This window comes from Urocitellus parryii, chromosome 7 (assembly GCF_045843805.1).
Source record: "Urocitellus parryii isolate mUroPar1 chromosome 7, mUroPar1.hap1, whole genome shotgun sequence".
In the NCBI taxonomy this organism is placed as follows: domain Eukaryota; kingdom Metazoa; phylum Chordata; class Mammalia; order Rodentia; family Sciuridae; genus Urocitellus; species Urocitellus parryii.
Genome location: NC_135537.1, coordinates 90,312,622 through 90,331,904, shown reverse-complemented (window position 1 = coordinate 90,331,904; position 19,283 = coordinate 90,312,622). Strand labels below are relative to the sequence as shown.

At 38.3% G+C, this 19,283-nt stretch overlaps 1 protein-coding gene across 1 annotated transcript in view; it reads right to left on the bottom strand.

The window, feature by feature from the left end:
- Positions 1 to 6,715, bottom strand: part of LOC113178625 (olfactory receptor 5V1-like) — a 48,260-nt gene extending 41,545 nt beyond the window's left edge. The window contains exon 1 of the mRNA XM_077801203.1: positions 6,551 to 6,715. Within this exon, the coding sequence (XP_077657329.1) occupies positions 6,551 to 6,715 (165 nt within the window). The remainder of the gene's footprint in view (positions 1 to 6,550) is intronic.
- Positions 6,716 to 19,283: the final 12,568 nt, after the last annotated feature.

The following is a 19,283-nucleotide window of genomic DNA, read 5'->3' as shown; positions in this document are numbered from 1 at the left end:
TCTCATATGACTATGATACATCTTTTACTTGACTAACTCATGGTTTTTCTCTTTCATTTTTACTCATTCAGGGAAAAATGACTTATTTAATTATCAATTTTTGGAGAAGGTATGAAGAATATTTGCTTTCAATTCCTCCTAAAATTACTATCAGAGATGCCTACTTGTCGACCTTCTTTCTGGTATTTGATACATTTTCTTAGAATCTTTTCTGCAGAGAAGACTTGGAAGTTTTCAGTTTAATTTGTAACTTGCTAGGTTCATCAGTCAGAATTGGCTAGGCTATGCCTGGTAACAAATGATACCAATAATCAAGTGGATTTTTTAAGGCTTAGTTCCTGCTCATATTCCATGTCCAATAAGCATGGCCAAAGGCTCAGCCTAATGGATATTTAATCTCACCAGTTTCTACCATGTGTGCCAAAGCAAAAAATTGCAATGCATCAAATCACATACTGACTCATTTAGCCTCCATCTTCAGGGGACACATGGCACTCCCATTCATAGCTCATGGCCTAAAGCAAGTCCCTTGGAGCAAGGCATTGCATTGTTCTTTGTCCACTGGCCTAAAGCCTCCAATGTGCCTAGATAAATGAACTAATGCACATATTTGGTGACTCTCCCAGTGACTGCCGCAGTGGATGGGTGTAGAGTCAAGGGCTTTTATTTTATTCAGAATTGTGCACCCACCACTACCTCCATCCATTTTAGAATATTTTTGTCACTTACATAAGAAACCTGTCTGCACCCATTAATTGTCAATCCTTACCCTTTGTAAATAATAAAAGCTAACCAGAAAAAAAAGAAGAAAAAAAAACCAGCATGTGTAATTTGTAAAACGTATTATTTATAAGTAATAAAGTACGTATTAAGAAAAAGGAGCCCTTTAATACTGGCTGTGGTGAGGTGTGATGTAATCTCAGTTACCAAGAACCTCAGGCAGGAGGATCACAAATGCAAGTCCAGACTGGGCCATGTACGGGAGACTCTAGCTCAAAACAAAACACAACACAAAGGACACTACTTCAAGGTTCTCAAGAGAAAGTTGAACCCGAGTCATGGGTCTGTGTGTGCTCTTTTTGCTTGATTTTTCCATGGACTTGAGTTTTTGGCATTTTGTCAATTGGCCTTTCCAAGTTATGCACTGTTTCTGGTGTCCTCTAAAACAGCATCTTGTGCTCATATTTTGCTTCTAATCTTCATGTTCTTTTTTCCCCCCTTGATCATGTTGCAATATTAAAGCATTAGCATGAGAGCTTAAATGAATTTACACAATACCTAATAGTAAAATTAACATTAATACCACCACCCTATATATGTGCAATTACCTGTATTTATACAAAGTGCCATCACAAAATTTGGCTCCATTTAACTTCACAGTAAGTCTTTAAGATACCTATAATTATCTAAATTTTACAAATGAGAAAGTTACACTCAGTAATAGAGTTAGTACCTAAATGTGGGTTTCCTGATTCCATGTCCAAGGGTCTTCCTTGTAATGATTTTAGTATATCATTCCTTGCAGAACTGAAAAAGAAATATGCCAGACTTTGATAATCAACACTGTCTGCATCTTAATAATAAATTGACTGATGTTTTTTCAATGTTTGCATAAAAAACAAATATTGAATAATATCACTAATTCTTTGACTCAGGAATGCTGAGGAGAGAAATTCTGAGAGTCAAATAACGTGGTCAGAGCAGAGCCAAGGATTATGAGAGACTTTTAATCAAAACACATAAATAAGGAATTGGTGAGAATGTCGTTGGGTGGGTCAGAAGCAGAAGGATATAGATTCCAAGAGAAAAGTGAAGTTAGGAGTGATAATGTTCCACAAAGATGATCAGAACTACAGACGTTTTCCCAAAGCTAAAGAAGGAAGAAGACAGAAAAGATGAAAGGTAAGACAATCAGAATCCATTATTAGTTGGGCAATAAGCATGAGTTTTCATTTAAAATCTTCCTCTTTTTAAATTTTTAAACAGTTTTGATGCTTATAAGCTACCTGGCTTTTGCCAATTTTCTTAACTCCTCTGGATCTCAGTTTTTTGGTTGATAAAATGGGGGTGATGATATTTATCCCAAAGTTGTATTCTATTCTATGACCACATCAATTATATATTCAATGTGGGTTCATAGCTCCCTAGAATTCTCATTTATAGGAGTCATTCCTTTTACCTACTTCCATAATACATGTCGGCAGCCACTGTCCTACTGATTATCACTGCATCCACAAAACATCCTGCTAAATAGAGGTGATTTAGGAAATTTGTATAGAATCGTTTTGATTAAAATTATGTGGATGAATTGCTTAGCATATAGTAAGCTGTTAATTTTATTTTCCTTTAGAGCAGAGTTCAGCAAACATTTTCTGTAATGGAACAAATAATAAATATTTTAGGCTTTTTCATCCATAGAATCTAGATCAAAACTACTCAATTCTGCTCTTGCAATATGAAAGTAGCCATAGATTATATGCAAATGAGTAAGCATGATTGTATTGCAATAAAACTTTATTCATGAACACTGGCAGAGGGTCAGATTTGTCTCTGTCATTATAGTTCATCAATCCCTGCTCTTGAGTAAATTTCTATATATCACATGCTGTAAAAAGAACTACTTTTTAAAAATTCTGATCCAAAACTTAAGAAGTCTTTTTAGTAAAAAGATTTCATACAACTAAATTGTGACCCAGCTTACAGAGTTAAGCATTTCTCTGCCTGCACACCCTCCCCACTCCTTCCATATGATGAAGTTCGCACTGTTAATTTTCGTGGCAAAACTCTTTTCTCTCATAGACAGCATCAAAACACACTTTAACCCAATTCAGGCTGAACCATTTTTGAATATGCAAAATGCATATGGATTATAAACTTTATAATCCTAATGGGCCTGGAAATATGTTCATTTAATTATTTTTGTTGAAAGTAAATAGGTGTTGGGATATACATGCTCCAATTGCTTCTCATGTTATCATGGATACCAATGTCTTTTGTAGTTATTACAAGTAAAAGTTTTACATTGATCTTATCAATAATTTCAAGGTACGTTTTTCTCCCTTGAGTCTTCTGAATCTAACTGGATGCCTCCTTGAGATGCACAAGTTGTGCAAAATGAAGGAGATACTAATATACCCAACAAAAATATCCATTAGAAATAAAGGTAGAGTGAAAACATGTTTAGATTTGCAAAATCAAGATAATTTGTCTCCTGAGTTCTGGAATTATAATAAATACTGATGCAGTTCATTAGGCTGAGGCATTTTGACAGATCTACAGAAAGAGATAACATGCATCAGAAATGAGAAGTGTTAAGAGTAAATGTAATAGAGCATTTTGTACTTAATTAATTTATTGAAAATGTCTATGACAAGAGGAAAAATTTGTAACATTGCATGCATATTTCATATATGTAAGGTATATATGACACCATATGAAAGGAGGACAGCAAATAGATACCTAATATTTCAAGACTTTCAATTCAATAGAAATAATGAGGTCAACGCTCAGTCAAGTGTTCCAACATCAGGGTGAGTACTGGGACTCCTAAGCAATAATTTCAAAAACAAGTGATGAGGCAAAGCAGAGAAGTCAATAGAGAAATTAAAATGAAGTTCTGGAAAGTATTTGATTAATCCAAATGAAGACAGGAAAGGACAAATAGCACAGTAATAATAAAAATCATAGCCCTAATTCCAACTATATGAATAATATTAAGTCTAATCCAACTAAGCTACAACCAAAAGGATGAGACTGTTAGACTAAATAAAAAGCAAGATGCAGTGTCATCAAGTTGTACTTTATGAGGCCAAAGAGAGTTTGAAAGTAAAATGACAAGAACAAAATGTATAATGAAAACAGTAAAATTAAGAAAGCTAAATTGCCTCTCTTACTATCCAATAGCATAGACTTCAAGACAAGAACACATTAACTTTGTAAAAAATTATCCCAAATATACAGAAAAGTTGCAAAAGAGTTTTAGGAATATCTATTTATTCTCTACCCAGTTTTACCAGGTATTAACTTTTGAAATATTTTCTAATTTTTTTTTGCTATGTACCTCTTTTCTCTCCTTCTCCCTCCTTTTTTCACTTTGTTTATCTGTGGTAGAGTCACACACACACACACACACACACACACACACACACACACACTACACAGATTTTTTTTTTCCTATGTTGCCTGAGAATATGTTACAAACAAAATTCTTCTATGCTTAAATATTTATTAGGTGTTTCCCAAAACACATTATCATATGTAAACCTCAATGCAATAATCAAATCAGAAAATTAATATTGATACAAAATTATTGTCTATCTATAAGTCCTACTTAATATTTTCACTTATCTAAGGTATTTTTCTTTTCTTTTTTAACAAAAATAATTTTAATCCAAGATTAAATAGACATGGTCATGTCCCTTTCCTTTACTTTATTGTGGAACAGATTTTTGGTCTGTCTTTCATGAACTTGAGGTCTTAGAAAATTATAGGCTTTCTTTGGTAGTATTCTCTTCAAGTTTTGCTTAAATTTTTTTTCCCATGATTTACTCAGTTTACACATATTTGAGGAGAAGATCTTGGAAGTAATGGTGTTTCCTTTTCACTGCAAAATATCCAGGAGAAAATGGTCTCTGTGTGTGTTATATTTCTTCAGGTTCACTTTGGTGTTTCCTGTCAGTTTTTTCCTCAATGGATCCTGTTTTCACTCTTGTGAGAGATGCTGTGACACCATGAAAATATCCTGTTTGCATGAAACGTTCAACTACTGGTCAGAATTCACCGATGACCCTTTCCTGAAACAATTTGCTACCGTGGTAATTGCCAATCAATCAACAAACACATGAAAAAATGTACATCATCACTAGCAATTAGAAAAATACAAATCAAACCACTCTCAGATTTCATCTGTCTCCAGTCAGAATGTCAACTATTATGCATACAAACAACAATAAGTGTTGGTGAGGATATGGGGACAAGGCACACTCATACATTGCTGGTGATACTGCAAATTGCTGCAGCCAATATGGAAAGCAGTGTGGAGATTTCTTAGAAAATTGGGAATGGAAGCACCATTTGACCCAGCCATCCCTCTCCTCAGTCTATACCCAAAGGACTTAAAAACAGCATTCTACAGGGACACAGCCACATTAATCTTTATAACAGCGCAATTCACAATAGCTAAACTGTGGAGCCAACCTAGATGTCCTTCACTAGATGAATGGATTAAAATGTGGCATATTCACAATGGAATATTACTCAGCAATAACAGAGAATAAAATCATGGCATTTGCAGGTAAATGGATAGAGTTAGAGAAGATAATGGTAAATGAAGTTAGCCAATCCCCCCCAAAAAATGCCAAATATTTTCTTTGATATAAGGAAGCTGATTTATAGTGGGATAGGGAGGGGGAGAATAGGAGGAATAGATGCACTCTAGATAGGGCAGAGGGGTTGGAGGAGAAGGGAGGGGGCATGGGGTAATTAACGATGATGGAATGTGGTGATCATTATTATCCAAAGTACATGTATGAGGATATGAATTGGTGTGAATATACTATGTATAAAACCAGAGACATGAAAAATTGAGCTCTATATATGTAATAAGAGTTGTAATGCATTCTGCTGTTATATATCAAATTTTAAAAAATTAAAGTACAGATGATGCTGAAAAAAAAAAGAGCAAGACAAATAGCCAGTGACAAAGAGCAAAATATTGATACTGATAAAATGGTCAATTCATTAGAAAACAGACATCATAAAGTATATAGGCCACATAGAGTTTCAAATATATGAAGCCAAAAAGAGAATGGCAAATCCACAATCATAATTTAACATTATGATACTTCTTTTTAACAGCTGACAAATAACTAAACCAAAACTCAATAAAGTTATAGATCTGAACGGAATTTTCAAATCTGTTCATCTAGATGACAATTGTACCATACTACACCCAGGAACTACAGAGCTGACAAAGTTTTCTAATATACATGGACTATGCACCAAGGATAGACCATATGCTGATTTCTAAGAATCTCAACAAATTTTATAAGATCTACATCTTACAGAAGGTTGACTTTAAACAAATAAAATCTTATTATAAATAATAAACATAGAAATAAATTAATATTTAATTACTTATAACTATGTACTATCCATAAATATATAACATAATAATAATAAGATATACCTATCTAACCCCCAATTATATGGACCTTAAAATGCTACTGGAGTGATTTTTCTAAGGAGATGTCCTTATAGAAAATTCTAAATATAGATTCCACAGTGTGATGCCCTCAGGGGGTTTTGGAGAGAAGTACTATTTTTATGCATTTCATTATTATTTGATATTTGCATACTCAACAGAAAAACTTACAGGTAAAGGAAGATGACAATTATAATTAAATATAGATGCAGTATGTTGATTCCATGGTTTGGTAAAGATCTCTGTCCATAAGAAAAATAAAGTGGCCAGACCACCTGCCACATGACCAGCTGGGTAGCATGTTACCCCAAACACAGGTAGGATGGGGACCAGTGTGTGTCATGGGACCTGCTCATCATCCAGGTTGCAGTGGCTGTATCCTCCAGGGGTTTTTGGTCGCAAACCTATTTCTTCCCAGATTCCAGCTTTTAGAGATGGTGACATTATTTCTGGCTTCAGGGAACTATAGAAATAAAGCAGCAGCAGCAGCAGCAGAATTACCTGGTGGCACATCTCGGCATAAATGCCGCTGGATCTTTATTAGAATGGGAACAGAATGTTTCGGAGCAGCTGACCTCGGGAGGCTCTTTCTGCCAGCCGACGAGTACAAAATTGCATGTGTGACTATATACACATTTATACCATTCCTATATTTTATTTTGTTTTGTTTTATCTCGTAATTTTTTTCTGATGTGACTGTTCTTTAAGTAAGAGGTAGGCATTTATGAGTGTTCATATATACACACATATATATATATATATATATAGGTAAGCAAGTTCAATGTTCCAAGCGAGAAAGTTTTTCCTTTTTCATCCTCCTTTTAGAACATTACACTGTTCCTATTATTTTGGGAAACAAATCAGTGTGTTAAAATGATCAAGAAACTAAAGGGGGAAAGTTGTCTTGATTTATTTTATTTTTTTTTTTTTAGGTGATGAAATTCACAGTTTGGAAGGGAGAAAGGGAACCTGAGAATACAACTGTGCAAGTTAAGATTCAGTGAACTACTGGAAGTTGGGGTGTCAAGAAGACAGAGGTGGAGGGGGTGGGCATCAGGAATTAAGAAAGCGATTCAGTCAACTGACTCAAAAGGTCAGGCTGCTGAGAGTCCCTGCAGGGTGAGAACCAGAAATCACAAGACGCAGCCCACGTAGGCCCACATGAACGACCAGAATAATTGATGATATAAGAGCAAGGATCTGTGTAATTCACAGGATCTTAAACCACCCACAGACATGCAGCCCAACTGTTTCTGTGCAAACATCACAGAACTTGGGGATGGAGGGAGCACGTGGGGCTGCAAGGTGATAGGGTCTCTAAACAAGGGGGCTGGCTAGAAAGAGCCCTGAAACCCACCCTGATGCCACCCACTGTGTTTTGAAGACAAAAGAAAAAATAAAACCCCTACTTTGTGTGAATACATGCACCAGAGTCGAATGATGCAGTACTGAGCTCTTCAGTAAAAGCTGAATTGGAGTTGATGCTTGGCTTCTGGGCCTCAGCGCACATCCTCCAACCCCATCTAATTGTACTGCTTAAATCTAACTTGCATTGGCATATCCATGCCTACCTGGGAGAGAGAGACATAGAAAGACATTCCTACTGGGGAGCATTCCTAGTGCTCCCCAGTAGGAATGTTGGTTTAGCTCAGGCTTTCTGCCTCTTGAAGAGGTAGAGGGCATGCAATAAAGGTGCTGGTATACAGTTCTGGATTTTTCCAGACACTGTAACATTGTGACCTAATTAATGACTCAGTCTCCACCCATCAGACTCATAACTCTTCCTGCCATTGGAGAGAGGATGTGAATGGAGATACAGGCTGGCATGGGGCAAGGGGTAGAATTGTCCCCATCTGCCATCTCCAGTGTCACTCAGAACCAGTACAAGGGATCCTGGATTCTGTTCTCAATAACTTATACCCTTGAACTGACCTGGGCCTCGAATGATAGCCATTCTCTGTGCTTCCCACACACTAAATTCTTAATTTAGTTTAGGACTTGGATATCCCTTGGTCACCAGCCCATGAGTTGAGCAACTTCCTCTGCACACCTTCCCACCATGATGCCCAGCCTCTCCACATGCCCAAGCTGTCGCAGTCTGGCTGGCTGCAGCAAACTAAGGGGGGCGGGGTGATGAGCAACTTGTGTAGATTGATACAGCAGGAGTTGGAGCCGTTTATTGTAGGACAGGAGGGGTATATATATACATTACACACAGCTTATCTTAATTAACATAAACTGGATACAGCAGTCAACCAATAAGGAATCTCCACACTTAACGGCTTGCTAGCATTACTTCACAAACCACTCCCTCTGGCATTTTGCCAGGCGCCATCCAGACTTGTTTACAGACTCTAACATTTCTCTGGCAAAATGCCAGGCGCCATCCTGACTTGTTTACAGACTCTAAAACCAAGCAACAGGCCAAACAACCATGGACTAAAACCATGAGTTAAAATAAACCTTTCCTCCTTTTAAGTTGATTAGCTTAGGCATTTTGTTACAGTGACAGAAAACTGACAAGAACAGTTCAACTACTTTGAATATGGCTCTCCTACCATCTCTTTGTGATTTCTCCAAACTGGGGCAAGGAAGAGTCAAGCTCCTGCGGTGGTACTGACTGACCTTGGGAGATCTCTCAAGCTCTCTGGGACAGCCACTTTTGTTAATGTTTGAATTCACCTACTTCGTGCTCAGCCTAGTGCTAGGAAGCTTGGGCAGGAAGCTGAGCAAAGATCTCTCATGTGGACAAGTCAGACCATGACTAGGAAGCAAGGTGCTGATTTAGAGAGAGAAGGTGTCTAGGATTTTGTAAAAGGAGAAGGGAAAGAGATTGGTGCCAACTGGATATTGTGATGGAAACTGTTAATTTTCCCTTAGAATCCATTTGTTCTTCTGTTCTCCCTTTTAACAGTGGAATCTTCCAAGACATCGCTGGGTACATGGTCTTTCCACCTCATTCCAGGCATGGGCTTAGTTCTGGATTTATGAATGGGAATAGAAATGCTGGACCAACTGTGTGGTGATAGTCTTTACAAAGGAAACATCTGTCCTTAACTCAGTATCTTTCTCCCCATCAGATCCCAATGGATATGAGGGCTGGTGAGCCACTTAGTTGCCTAGGGGTGAGTAATACCTCCAGGGACAGAGGAAAAATAATCCAGAGGTACCCTGAGCTACTGTACGTCCTCACATAGAAATGGCTGACTATTCACCTGTGGATTCTTATGTGGTAGAATAGTGAACCTCTGCTTGTTTGAAGTATTTATGGGGGTCTGTCTGTTATGGTAGCCCTAATCCTATACACTAAGTAACACAGAGTTCCATAGAAGAAGGGATTAACATCTGCACACAATCTCAAGTGATAGGAAATGGTATTTCAGGATTATAAAAAACAGATAAATAATTCCACCTAAAGAAAATAGCATATTAAATAATTCAGGGGATGCAGAAAAGGACAATTCAGAACTTCCCCAATTTGCTTTGTGACTGAGGGGATTTGACCATACCCAAGGATGGATGAGAGAAGATGGGAGAAATTAGCAGCAGTTCAACTCATAAAGAGCCTTCTTGTCCATTCAGTTGAGACTTTATCCTGCAGGCAATGGGGAGCCTTACAGAATTTGAACAAGCTAAAGAGAGATCAAGTCATATATGTCCCCAAATAATGCCCTTTATTAGAGAGTGAAAGAAATAACCCTCATAGCAGGGCCTTAGTAAATGCAGTCATCCGATGTGTGCTCCGGGGCTCACTTCCTTCAAGATGGCCAGGTTGCTGTGGTTCAGAGGTGGGCACACTGTGGCCCATGAACCAAGTGGGACCATTCTCTTTATGTTTAATAAAGTTTTATCAGAGTAAAGTCATTTGATTTGTGTGTATCTTGTTCCTGGCTGTGTGGGTGCTTCAGTGTTAGCTTGCCCCTGCTGCACATCAATCATCCCACCCCAAGAATGTCCTGAAGGGAGGCCACACTTGTCTTTCAACTGTCTCTTCAATCACAGCAGCTGTATTCCTGACCATTATGTACGATTGACCTTTATATAAGATTTTGTCAAAAGGATTCTACTGAAAAAAACAAAGATAGTTTAATAACCACCAGCTTGTATGATCTTCAGTTAGGATACCTTCTCACTCAGGAATCCTGATGAATATGCTCATTGAACAAATAGACTTTGCCTACTATGCGCTAGGTGCTAAATTAGGCAGAACAATGAAGAGGAAGAGGAAGATAACTGCCCTCTCATAGAGCATACAGAACAGCTGAGCATTTAACTTCTAGAAAAATGCTTCCATTTAACTCCACAGACACACATGTGTATATGTACCTGCACAGGTGTGTGTGTGTGTGTGTGTGTGTGTGTGTGTGTGTATGTGTTGTACATATGTTATAGTAGGCTATATTAATACAGCATGCTCTATTAGTTTGCTAGGATTTTCATTGCAAAATACCATAGACTGCATGGTTGAAGCAAGAGAAATTTATTTTCTCATTTTTCTGGAGACTAGAAGTCCAGGATGAAGATGTCAGAGGTTTGGCTTAATTTGAGGCCTCTCTCCTCTTGCAGGTGGATGCGTCATTATCGGTTTCTCCCTTGGCCTTTTTCTCAGTGCAAGTGCATGCACCAGGCTGCTTTTCTTATAAAGACACCAGTCATATTGGATTAGGGCCCACTCAGACAATCTCTTTTTACCTTAATTACCTCATTACAGGTTCTGTCTCCAAACACAGTCACATTCTGAGATACTCCACGAGGACTTCAATATAGGAATGTGGGCGGACACAGCCCATCATACAGGCAAAGGGCTATATAGATTTAAAACAAAGCAAAACATGATCCCTGCTTTTGAGATCTTTTTGAACCAGTGGGAGAGGCAAGAGCCTATCTAAATATAAATCATGCCAGGATACAGCACTCCAGGAGCTTAAATTCAAACTGAAGAAACACAAATACTCACAAATAAATGCTGTATGAGTATTTGGAAAGTCTTCATGGAAGAGTTAATAAGAATGTTAGGACTGAAATCAAAGGAGGTAAACTCTCCTTTCCTGTCATTTCTAAACAGTGGTGCTCCTGGGAACTTTGTCTTCCCACCCAATAAGTATTGCTACAGGAAACGGAGATGTAGGGCGGGGTGGCTAAAGCCAGCTGGTGAAGCTACCACAGCCTCCAGCTTGATAAACCCAAACTCTTTCACTCAGCTTTCTTTACCTTATCAAGGATTGTGGTTAATTATTGCCCTTCAGCTAGACAATACTAATTCCCTCAAATACAAATCATATGGACTCTTGCCATGCAAGAATAGGAGAAGCCTTAGGAGTCCATGAAATGGAGGGGAACATGAATGGGATTTAGGAAGAGCTGGGAGCCTCTGAAACAGTAATCAATTTTGTGATTATGCAAATCTTATTATTACATAAAATCATGTCACTCCTCGATAGAAAACCCTGCATAGGCTACTTTATATTGAAGTTGGAATAAAATCCAGCCTCATGACCAGACCTCACATTGATGTGCCCCTGCTTTTTGACTTCATTTCTTACCTCTTTTCTCCTTACTCCCAGATCCACAGGTTCCCCACCATTATTTCTTTTCTAAGAGCAAACCACACAGACTCCTACGCCAGGAAATCCCCAGATTGGTGCCTGACTCGTTCCTTCAGATCCACCAGCCCTAAACTTGAAATATCACTTCTTTCACACCCAAGTGGTTAACCTTCCCAGTGTTTATCACGTGACAGCCACTCGGTTTGTTTTTATGATGTCTCCTATCACCATCTAAAATCATCTTCTCCATATGTTGGTTTACTTCCTTATTTCATCCCACATGTCTATGCTGTAAGCTCCAGGAGACGAGGCCTGTGTCCATGCACCTGTGTCAAGACCATGTAGCTGCTTAGGATCTCTTTGATACAAAGATCTTCACAGTGACCCACGATTCTTGACTGAAGTCTAAACTCTTAAAACAAGAAAATAACTGAAAACAAAGTACAGCCGACAAACACCAACTTCCTGGAATTTGCTCATTTTTAAAATGAAGAAAAGAAGGCTAGAGGAGCCTATCCATCCTACCAAGCTCAATGTGGAATCATCCTAAGCCCTTTGCCATCTGGGGACCCTTCTTTGAACCTGCTCTGTCAGTGTTCTTCCTAAATGTGGCACTGAGAGCTTAAACCTTCCAGTGGCTTTCTTGGAGAAGCAGAGGAGGATGGCTTCCCTTATCAAGTACCCTTACAATGCTCCTGGCTTCAATTTGCTTCCATATCTTCCTTATGGTGTGGAGCAGTTCCTTTCTTGCTGTTCTTTGGGAAACAGCTGCCATATTTCCTGTTATTAGTTATTACCAATCCAAACAAACACTTTAGATTTCCCAAACTCTAGAAGGAGGTATTTTTCAAAAGGCCATCTTAATTATACATAAGCAATGGAGAATCACAGAGGATTCATTAACATAATAAACAGAAGTCTGTTTCCAGCATCCCACAAGCAAGGTAATATATAAACAACCATTATTTGCTGCTCAGCAACTGGCAGCTTTCATTTCCAAGTCTTTGTCTGGCCTGTTCAGCTAAGGGACTCTCCTCTCTGCTCTGGCCTGCACTTGAGGGGAAAGGGAAGGCTTCAAGGAAAGGTGGCTTGATCTCTGTTAAGAGATAGAAATAGAAACGACAGTGGGATGCTCTGGACCCTTTTAAAACAACAGAGATGATAAAGTATGAGTCTGGGTGAACATGTGGCAAGAACACAATGATGGAAGCTGAGAGATCTAATGCTAGCTCCATGACCTTGACCCAACAGGATAATCGGGGTCTCTTTCTTCCTTTGTAAAATGGCAGCATCCCCTGCTTCAGTGAGTTGTAAAATACATTTGCATGTACTGGTCCCCTAGCAGAGTGTCCAGTGAGTTCTCAGAAACACTAGCTCATTTCCTCCAAGAGAGTCACTTAGCTCTGAGCTGTCTTTTCCCTTCTTTCTCTCTTCCCCTTATCTTATCTTGAGCAGTTGACCTAACTGGATTCTTCCTGGGTCCTCCAGGCTAAGTCTAGAAGCCCACAGGCTCTGAATGGTAACTGCCTGCCAGTTGGCAAGGAGGAATGGTGTGCTGGAGTGGGGATTGAACTGTTGCCATTGGAGATGGCAACAGATGCTTCCTGGTTGAGGCTTAGTTGGCTAAATTGTGGCTCTGTGGTTTGAGACAGAATCCCAATTATTTCCAATTAGGGGATCGCAACGACAGCTGCTCTTAACCCAACTGCTCCTCACTGCTGCTGACCTGGCCTCATTTAGTTAGTCTGGACTTGAGATTGGTGAGGGCATTCCCAACAAGCATGGTGTTTGCATCATTTGTTTCTCTTGCTCTCTGAACCTAAGGTCCCATACCCCTTTAATCAAAGGTTGTCCTGGGAGGTAGCAAAGGGAAGTAAGAGGAGAACAAGGCTCAATTGTCAACACTACTACATGCTGATGACCCCAGGAATCTCTGGCCTTCAGTTTTCTCATCTCAAAAGAGGATGGTAACTTGAGACCTACTGTAATGATAATAGTGAGATGTCCATTAGGAATGGGTTGTTTCAATGGGGAGGAAATATCCACAGGGCCATGTCATTGATGACCACTTCCAGGTGACTGGAGCCTGATAAAGTCAATAGAAAGCAAAAGTTTCATATTATGCAAATATGTAAATATGTCCACAGGCAAGATCCCATCATTTTCACCTATTGGGACATTATATCTCTCAAATTGAAGTAAAATTATTAGCAGGGTGCTTGCCTTACAGATTTTGCAGTTTTTATGGGAGTAACATTGAACTCTTGGTAAACTGTAAAGTGATGTGTACACATGAGCAATTATTATTATGTTCTTAGGGCTTTTTTTGGTTTGGCACCAGTAGAGTCAGCTGAATGCTCTGAGCAAGAACAATCTGTTTTCTTTCCTCTTGGCAAAGAACACAAAAGACAGAGCAGCTCAAGGAAACTGGGGCAGGGAAGAAAACTTCTCTCTCTCTCTCTCTCTCTCTCTCTCTCTCTCTCTCTCTCTCTGTCTCTCCTGTCTCTCTCTCTCCCCACACACACATACACTCACTCACTCACCTTCACACAGCATCTCTATAGATTCCCACAAGTTCAGCATCCAAAATATCACATTAGAATTGAGAAAGTGGCCTCATTTCCTACCCAGTCTTTGTATCCCTGGTCCCAACTCTCACTGTTCATCACCCAGCTATAGTTAAGATCTAAATTAAGAACAAGTCCCTGGCTCCAGCAGACCTTGCCACTTTGTGTACAGCCCTAGACTTGGATCTGAGAGGATCAGCTCTGCCATTTCTTTAGCCTTTTCTTCACCCTCAAGCCAATCAATTTTCAAGTTATATTAATTTTGTGTCTGAAAAATCTCTCCTATCCACTGCCTTCATTCCAATCCCTTTGACACCGCTTAGGGCAGACCACCAAATCCTCTTCACTCCTCCACCCGTCCAGGAAGAGCCTCCCTGCCAGATGCCATATCTCTGCTCCAGCTTTCATTTAACACATTCTCACTCTGCAGAAAGAGGGATCTTTGGGGGGTACAAATGCTAGACACTCTTCTGCTCAAAATTTAAGGGTTTCCCATTTATCTACCAAAAAAAAAAAGAAATCCTCAATAACTCGGGATTCTGCATGATTGAGACTTACATGTCTAGGAAACTTTCTTTTATCCTCTGAACTCAAAAGATTTTTTCTATCTCCATGGGGAACATTATCTCCTGACTTTGGTCTATTCATCCAATGTCTTCCCCATGCTAGGAATGTCTCAAGACACCCTCCTACTTACTCTGCCCCATTTCCATCTAGTTAGCTCTACCGTTCTGCAGATCACGAGTTTATAGGCCCTGCCTCTAGGTGTATCGTCCTTGGTTTCTCAAAGTGGGTTATTCCCTGAACTATAAATACTCATGGCTTGTCACCTTTTCCTGTGCACATTTATCTCAGTTGGACAATATGTATGTATTTATATGATAATACAATTAATATCTGACAAGACTCTGATCTCTGAGAGGGTAGAAATCATGTGTTTGCTGACCTCATAGACCTAACTTCCTACATGGCACATTACCTAAATAGTTTTGAGTGAATAAACATGAGTTTGGGCAATGTGTTTCTTCTTTTTCATTTTTCTTCTTCCTCTACAAAATTAAACTAATATTACTTTTTCTACCTATTTCACAAAATATATGAGAGAGAGAAATGAAATCACACACCCAATAATACAAAGCAAATAGAGAATCATCTCCAGGATCCACAAGGTCCTGACCAAGCCACAAGGACAGCAGATGGTAAGGAAGATTTTGAGTCAGAATGCCAGTTGTGCTCTTGGTTAAGTTCCTTGAACATGTGTAGACTCAGTCTACTCATCAAAATTGGATAATAGTAGTAAAATTGCTGAAGCATGGTGTCTATCAGGGACTGTGTACATAAAGGAGATGACACTGGGTCTAGAGCATATTAGATACTCCGGAAAATCCATTATCTTTATTACCACTCTGATTCCTGTAATTGTTGATATTCATAACATGTCAGTCTCTAGATTGTCCCATTTCTTACCATCTTTACAAAGAATTTCCTACAAAATTTTGTAGACAATATTCTCCTTTTCTGACAAATTTTCTGCATCATGAATGTTGAATTCAATACAATAAAATGTGTGTATGTTGTTGCTCAATAATGAATCCACATTTGTAAATCTTGCCACTACTTCAGAGCAAAGACTCATATGAATCCATCTTATCCCCAGTTATACCCCACTTCTGTAGAAAATGTGCTGAAGATATTTCCTAGCTAGATTCAGGAGATGCTAGTAGAGTGAACTTAGTAATTCAGACTTCACTAAATTGCATTCCGGAGTTGGAGTGGATACGGAAGGAGCTCAAGTCTGTTTATGGGAGAAGCGAAGCATATTCATAGATAAAGTCAGTATGATTAAACTCATGGGGAGCATCAAATGTTTTGTGAAGAGTTTTGAGTTCAATTTATTATTTGCCTCCTATAGCAGCAGGATGATTCACAATAGCAGGCAGTGACATCCCAATCTCCTCCGACTAGGAGGGACTCCCAGTGATGGTGTGAAGTTGATGAGTCTTCTATGAGAAAACTTTGTGTAAAATAAATACATAATTAAATTTACTCAAATGCCAACTTTGTAAGGGAGCAACATGAGAACAAATTTAATTTGTAAAATTGTCTTCAGAGTCAATGCGACGTTGGGGTTATGGCTCAGTGGTAGAGCACTTGCCTAGCACATGTGAGGCACCACATTAAAAAATAAAATAAAATAAAACAAAGTGATAAAGATAATGTTTTTTTTAAAAAAAAAGTCAATGCAACACCTATCACTGCAGGACATCTGTGCTATGGAAGGTCTATGTTAGCTGATCTTGAACCAAGGTCTGAGCTCCTTGCATAAGGACGTTGCTTCAGTACACTATGGTCCCTAAATCAAGACAGCACTGAATATCAGCCAGGGTACTGTGCTTTGATGGCTTTGAGGCAGCAGAGCATAGAGTGAGGATCCTGACATGGGAAGCCAGACTAATGAGTTTCAAGTCTTAGATCCACCACTTACCAGCTATAGGGCTCGGGCGAGTATCTCACCCCTCCTGTGCCTTAGTTCATTCATCTGTAAAAGCATGATTGGACTTCTTCACAGGATTCTGTATTAACTGTGTTAATGCAGAGTGTAGTGTGTGCTGTCTAGGAGTCAGTTGTAATTGCTATTTTTAAAGACATTTTTGCTTTTAATTTAGGCCACACATAATTTTTGCTTAAAAATTGACATTGGAATTTCACCCCTGAGGAAGGTACAGCTTCAATGAATCTATAAGATAATTACAAATAATTTAGATCATTATGAAATAAGGGCCTTCTTGGTCCTGGTCAAAACAGCAATTTGTCAACTCCATTCAAAATAATTGCCTTTTATAAGTATCCAAGCATGCTTCAAATGGATGTAATATATTTAATACTATTGTGTTTATTTTAAAAATACTGTAAACCTGATTTTTTCATTAATTCCTACTTTCCAGGCATCCCCAGTGTGATTTGAAATAAAAACGGGGGTTTGTTTCATGTTATTCAGCATAAACTCTACTTGGAAAGCGTATGACTCATGGTGACTTGTAGCTCCACGCCAATCAGCGGCAGCAACATATGGAGAGGAGGAGGCATTTGGAAGAAACAAAGCATAAAAATTAAAAACAAGGCCTCTGGATTGGAAGACCTTGAGTTCAAATCCAAGATCTGTATTGAATTGGATAGTTCTGAGTATGGTAATTAATCTCTGAAGCTTAATTTACTGATCTGGAAAATGGTGGGGTGATAGTGGCATATGTCTCATGAGACCCGTCATTATAATGAATGGTTATCATCTACACAATGTGGCTGACTCCTAAGAAGGAATAAATAAATACCAGCCATTATTACAAACACACCTACACCTGCATCCCAATGTAAACACTCCATTCTCTTGAATCCACTGAGTTCTTGTTTACTGAGCTAAGTGCAACACAGAGTTGGGAATCCTTTCTCAACACTTTGGGAAACATTTATCTTTCAGAAGATGCTCATCTAAGACACTTCCTTTCTACTCATCATGACCATCCAAAATGGGTGCATTTCTATAATTTTTATGCATTTATAAATTTTCTCTCCACTAAAATTGTGGAAGTCCTTAAGTTAAGAATAATTTGAACCAGAAGCCCTTTAAACAGTGTATCTGATCATTGATCTTTGCCAGATACTCTTTGAAAAAAAGGTACTCACCAGTTAACTGAGAACCTAAAAGATTCCAAAACTGATGGATGTCAATATGTTCACTGCTCAAGATAAAGTACTTCATGGAGATAATCTCAAAGACTGAAAAGTGGCTCCATGTTCTTCTCCATCTATCAAAATTTCACTCATCTCTTAAACCCCAGCTCGAAAGTTACCTCCATGTGAAATTATCCCTAATAATCTTCAGCCTAATCTTCCTCCTCTGAATTCCTCTGCACGTCTTTTGACCAATCTTCCGTGAACAACTCTATGTGATTTGCTGGACAAAAGCTAAAGTTTATTTCATTTGTAAAGAGGAAGGAGATTCAACCTTTTAAGTACGTATGTGTTTCCATATAATTATAATGTACTAATTAAATAATAATAATAATAATAATAATAATAATAATAGAAGGGAGATCAGGAGAATAGAGCAAGTGGATCAGGAGGAAGGAGGAGGGGAGGAAGAGGTATAGTACTGGGAAATGAGACCGATCAAATTTTGTACATGTCCAAATACAGCATAATGAATCCTAGGTTTATGTATAAATATACTAATAAAATTAAATGAAAAAAAGATTATTTTCTGACCTATATATATTGGAATCCGAAATTTCTTTACCTGTTTGCCAAGTGGAAATTAATTTAGAGCTCAAATTTCTAGAAGGAAGAATAATACCACATCAAGGTGTGGCTAGAAGTTACCAAAATGTTTCTGATGAATACTGAATGACAGAGGACCTTCTCTGACTTCAGGAGCTTAGTGTCAACAGGAATACTTGGTGGGGATTACACAGAACCCTCAGCAAATATTCTTTGTTAAGTCTCTGGAAGCTATGAATAAGTGAGGCTTGGACTCTGCTTTCTTAGCTCTTTTCTTGGATTCCGTCTGATTTCATAGATTTGACTCAAGGTCAGTTGACCACTGACCAAGTGAATTCCTGTCTCATTTCCTAATTTTCCCATTTACTCCAAAACCCAAGCCAAATCAATCACCTTGCTAAGCCTGGGTTTATTTACAGAAAAGAGGAATACTAATATGTTCCCTATAATCCTTGTAAAGTCTTATTTAGATCAGTAGATTCTGAAGAATATTCTGTATAATGTTAATTACTGACCATATAAATAGGTATTCTATAAAAAAAAACTAACATAGTGAAAAATATTTGGAAATTGATGTATTAAATACATTTAAATAGATGTATTTAAGGTAGAACTTTATAAATGTTTTATATGTTAATTTGAGTTGTGAATCTCTAAACAGGATATGATGATTACTATCTCCTTAAACTATTA